Consider the following 5,657-nt stretch of genomic DNA (forward strand, 5'->3'; position numbering starts at 1 on the left):
TTGCCAGACATCCCATTACCTTGAGTCAGAGCAGGATCAGGGTGACTTTATGTGAACTATCTGACAATCAGAAACCAAAACCAAGCTGGGAGTTAGCAAGTGTGCCCTTTTAGATCAACCATCGCCATCCATTTCTCTGGCACTCTGTCGACCTGCCACTGTCACCTGCTCTAATCACTTATCTCTGCTCCAGCCTCAGTGTGAGGGCGAACAGTGGGAGTTCCCCACCCAGCCTCTCACATGCTCTTCCAGGGTGGCAACACCCAGTTCCCAGAATTCTCTGAAAAGCACGTGTACCTGCTCATGTGGGCATTCACAAGGCCTGGCCTTGGGCCTCAGTGTTTCGGGAAGCTGCACTTACAAGATAGTGTTGAGCAAGAAAATGAAGACCTAACTGTGTAGTCCACCATCACAAGTGTAAACAGCAAACGTATAACACGACTGATGAGAATCAAACATAAGTCAGACTGCTTTCTAGTGATAAATTGATATTTGTTGTTAGCTAAGAAAATCTTAGATTGGGAACTCGGTATGCCTGTTGAACATCCTACTGAGAGCAGCATTAATCTCCCTGTTCCTCAGACTGTAGAGGATGGGGTTGGTGAAGGGGGGGACCATGGTGTAGAACATGGCTGTCAGCAGATTTTTAAGGGATCCTTCCGTTGCCACGGGCCCTAAGACAGCCACTGACCCAGAAATCACAAACAGGAGGAGAATCACCAGCTGTGGGACACAGGTGGATAAGGCTTTGCTGCGGGCTTCGGCCGAACAGATCTTGAGCACGGTTGAGAATATGTTGATATATGACATCAAGACGAAGACGGCACACACCACCACGAGGCCAGCACTTGCGGCAATGATGACGAACTCAGAAAACTGGACGTCGGGAGATGAGAGCCTCAAAATCTGAGGCATATCACAGAAATACTGGTGGATCAGGTTGGTCTTTGTAAAGGGAAGCCTGAACATGGAGCCCGTGTGGATGGCAGAGTAGACCAGCCCGCAGGCCCAGGAGCCGCCGGCGGCCTGAATGCACATGCCCGGCGTGACCACCAGCCCGTAGTGCAGAGGGTGGCAGATGGCAACGTAGCGGTCATAGGACATGACCACAAGGAGCGCAAACTCTACAGTGGCAAAAAGTATGTAAAGGAAGATCTGTGCAGCACATTCCTGCAGTGAGATGGCCCGACGGCCTGTCAAGGAATTAACAATGGATTTGGGAACAATCACTGAGATGCTGCCAAGGTCTAAGAGGGACAGATTGCTTATGAAGAAGTACATTGGAGCGTGAAGGCGTGTGTCTGTCACAATAAGAGCAACGGTGATAAGATTCCCCATCAAGGCTCCCAGATAGATCACCAGGAACAGCAGACCTTGCAAAACCTGGAGCTCCCGGGAGCTGGAGATGCCCACCAGGAGGAAGTAGGTGAAGGAGGTGACGTTGTCCATGCCTGCTAGTGAGCTGTCCCCAGAGCCACAGGCCAAGGATAGGATGCCACAGCCGAAGACACACAACCTAGGTGGGTGGAGTAAGGCATTGAGGTCAGGTGAATGCTCTACTTCTGCCTGGATTTTCTTCCCCGAATCTACTGATACCCTACTCTTTCTAATCCTCCTAGGATGAGAGAACCAAGCACATGAAGTATTCAAAATGAAACCCAGTCCCACGCCCCTTCCACTTGTTGATACATCTACTCTGTGGTGTAGAACGGCTTTCTAAACCCTCACTCTGAGGCGGGGCGTGATCAGGATCCCCCTTCCCTCCATCTGAGGGGTTATCCCAGACATTCTCAAAAGCTGCTGGGTTGTCCTCTGCCTTGAGCATGCCCTGAGCCCCTGAGTGGTGGCTGGCTTCTCTGGAAAGCGGTTCCATAGCCAGCTCAGGGGGTGGATCTGAGCTTCCCCTGGAGGTGAGTGGATCTAAGGGAGACCAGGTAGGCGGATCAGCCCCTTCACTTCCACTGTCCTTGAACCCAGGCTTGAGCCCATCACCGTGAAGAGCTGGTCTGATCCAGCACCTAACGACCGCTTCTGGTTGCCAAGGTGTGGCCAGCTCCCTTGCCTACCCCTCCTCCTCACCTTCACCAGGGAGTCCTGGGCCAGGAATCTAGTCCCCTGAGGGCAGCCCTCCTCCAGACCTTGCTCGGCTTGTTTCGTGGCTTTTGCTAAATACCCTTGTTCTCAAGGAACCGTCTCAAATTCAATTTCTTACCTGCACTCCTTTTGAAGCATTTCAAATCATAAACAATCTGTTGATACCTTAACTTCTCAAGACTAAAATATGGTAAGATCTGATCGCAGCATGACTCTATTTTCATCAATTAAAAAATCCAGGATTGAGAGAGAATACTAATAAAAATGTTAGCATTTGCCTTTTTAAAACACTTTATATGTAACTTATTTGCCATCAGAAAAGCATTTATGATTTTTCTACCTTTATATGCATAAAAGTAACGACGTGCATACCCCGATATATTGATATGATTTTTTAGTGTTTTAGCAAATATTTTATGCCAATTACTTTGATTGTACACAGTTTCTCCATCAGCCTCCTTTTACCAGGTGAAGAGAGTCCACGATCAGAGAATGTTCTTAGCCAGAAGCCCATGTGGGTGGGTGAGGTGGATACCGACCGCCCCGTAGGTCGCAGCTGCAAACCACACTCTGTTCTCAGTGTCCTTCACCAGGTGACACCCTAGCAGGGGCCAGTAGAAGTCTTGTCATGTTCTTGGTTCTTCAGATTGTCCGCTGTCTCTTTGGTCCAGGTGAATGCTCACATTTGCCCGTGCTAACCTCACCTCACATTCTACCCTTCAAGGTGCACCTGCAAGGCCTCCTGACTACTGTGCAGTACAGAAAGTTCAGGTTGCCCACTCCCCTGCATGTGTGCAGTGATACTTGGAAATTACTTGGTTCACAGTTTTAAAGTAAGGGCAATAGAATACACCGGGTTGCTAATTCCCCACCACTGTTAATACTTGAACACAACAGGATATATAAATGACCTGCATTATCATGTTAATGCCTCATAAATCCAGCCTTTATAAAAATAATTCATCACAATAGCCACCCTAGGTACCTCGGAATAATATCTTTTTTTTTTTTTTTGCCATTTTAAACACTACTTTTGCTTGTATGACTAGACCTCCATGAAATGGCATCATAGCTTTCCTCTGCATATAGATTTCCTGGTTGACCTTCTGAATCAAGCTCAGGAAACATTTCCTTCATGGGGCCTGCTGCTCTGTTCCAAGGGAATTTTTCAATCACTTTGGCTTAGGCCCCTTGACCTGGACAGTGCACGTACAAGGCCTTCAGGGAGCATTCTAAGAACTAGTTGCCTCTGCCAGGCACAGTGGTGCATGCCTGTAACGCTAGTGGCTCGGAGGGTGAGGCAGGAGGATGGCAAGTTCAAGGTCAGCCTCAGCAACTAAAAGAGGCCCTAGCACCCCTGAGTTCAATCTCTGATACAAAAAAGGAAAAAGAGAGAGAGAGAGATGCCACAGTCTGGCTGGGCACAAATGCCGCAGTCTGGCTGGGCACACAATCACGAGCCACCACACAGCTTGTAGATTCAAACAGCAACTCTTTATTCCCGAACTCACACCAGCCGTCTACAATCACGTTCTGGGGAAATCCACGTTCTCTGCCCAAATCCACCACCACTGGGCTTCTATCTCCAAAATATACTGTCTGAATCCCGTGAGAACTCAAGGGGAACTCAGGCAGCAGGATACGCCCTATTCCCAGCAGGAATAATCTTAAACCTTAAACCTGGAACCTAAACTGGGAACGCCCTAAACACGATTATCTTAAAACCGGGAACACCCTAATCTGCCTTGGTCCTTGAGCAAGGTCACCTACATTCAATGTCGCTGCAACATGTCAGCAACATGGGGTACGCTGGCAAGGAAATTGTCATACCTACTTGGCTAATGGCTCCCAGCAGAGAGAGAACTAGTTGCCTAAAATAAACACAGAAATCTAAAACTCTATTCTGTGAACTCACGTACATCTGTGAAGTGGAAACATTTAAGTATGCTTTAGATTTTGGAGTCTACCAAGCTATTTCTGTGATTTACTTGCCAAGAGAAATGCACAAATGACAGGCACAATCTTACCTGTGAGCCAGGACCACGTAGCTGACTTCCCTTGCAGAAATATTGCTTTTGCATAATTTAAGGAGAGGGATGAGGTCAGGGAGTGAAATATAGAAGCTGCTTCTCAGTGAGACTCATGCGCAGATCCCGAGGACAGCCCTGCTGCTGAATGATGTATAGGGACACCAGATCTTTAATAAGAACAGCCAGGGTCATGCTTCTGCTGACCTCTGGAGACCTGTGTCAACCTCCAAGGAGGCAGAGTTTCCTCCAGCTGCTAACTGGCAAGGATTCTGTGGCCATACCACTGAGAGTCATTAAATTCCTAATATTTTTAGAAGCACTTTGTGTGTGACACTTAATAAAGGGAAGTGCTAAAAACGTTTTGTATATCGCAAGAGATTCAATAAATTTTCCAATTCATGTCTGGCTATAAAATTAATTTATTCTCTTTATTCTGCATGGGTTGTTTCAAAAGCTAAATAAACTTAAAACAGAACACAGAAAGTTCATTAATCGTGAACACACTCAGTTTCCAAATTGCAACCATTCTTTTAGAAATCATAATTGTTGCATGTTGGCATAGGATCAATGAAGAATGCTAGCAATTCTATAAAAGTGTGATTAAAATAGTCCTTCCCTTTTGAATAGGGTATAAGTGCAAAGCAATATTTTTCTTATCATTCAGCCAAACCAGCCCAGAATAGCAGAACGAGCAAGGGAAATATACAAGAATTCATGGTATTGTCCTAAGGCAGAAATTAAAGATATTTTCAGAAGAAAATAATAGTTTCTCTCTTCTACTAATTTTGGTTCTTGGATACAAAGCATTTTGCATAAAACTCTCCTGGGGAGTTAACTAGTTACAGGATGGCTTGTTTGTCAAGTCTCATGATGGTGTAGTGTTAAGTTAAGTTTTGTGCATCTGAGTGTTTGCAAACTTTGCCTAAAATGCCTGGATGTCACATCACATGCCCCCCCCCCTCTCCTGTCCTACCCTCTCCTGGAATCTGACGCTTCTGGATTCCAGGATGTAGCAGGATCTACAGCTTGGCCTTTCTGTGCCTGGTTTGCCTCGGTCAGCATGGTGTCCTCCAGGGTCACTGTGCTGTTGTAAGTGACAGGATTTCCTGATTTTGAGGCTGGAGGTTCTCCACTGTGTGTTTACACCTCAGGTCCACTTGTTCATTGGATGGTGGAGGCCGAGGTCCATCTGTACCTTCTCTGTCGTGAACACACTGCGGTGAGCACGGAGGGCAGACGTCCCCTCCCAGACTGATTTCAGCTCCTTCCGGCTCCCACAGGAGTGGGGTTACTGGACCTTGTGTGCTCCTGGCTGAGGCTTCCTGAGGAACTTTCGTGCTGTTTTCCATTACGACTGTCTTAAGGTGTCTTCTCATCAACAGGACCCAAGGGCTCCTTCTTCCACTTGAGGACACATATGGTCTCTCTGTTTGTTCACAGTGCTGGGGATGGAGCCCAGGGCCTCTCTTGTGCTCGGCAAGCGCTCACCCCTGAGCACACGGAAACTCTTTCCTCCTGGTGTCAGCAGTTTTG

At 47.2% G+C, this 5,657-nt stretch overlaps 1 protein-coding gene across 1 annotated transcript; it reads right to left on the bottom strand.

Moving 5' to 3' along the window:
* Positions 1-513: 513 nt before the first annotated feature.
* LOC114080292 (olfactory receptor 14I1-like) lies at positions 514-1,449 on the bottom strand. Its single transcript, XM_027921845.2, has one exon. The coding sequence runs from the start codon at positions 1,447-1,449 to the stop codon at positions 514-516; it is 936 nt and encodes a 311-aa protein (XP_027777646.2).
* Between the last annotated feature and the right edge of the window lie 4,208 nt (positions 1,450-5,657).

Source organism: Marmota flaviventris, chromosome 5, assembly GCF_047511675.1.
Source record: "Marmota flaviventris isolate mMarFla1 chromosome 5, mMarFla1.hap1, whole genome shotgun sequence".
NCBI classification, from domain to species: Eukaryota; Metazoa; Chordata; class Mammalia; order Rodentia; family Sciuridae; genus Marmota; species Marmota flaviventris.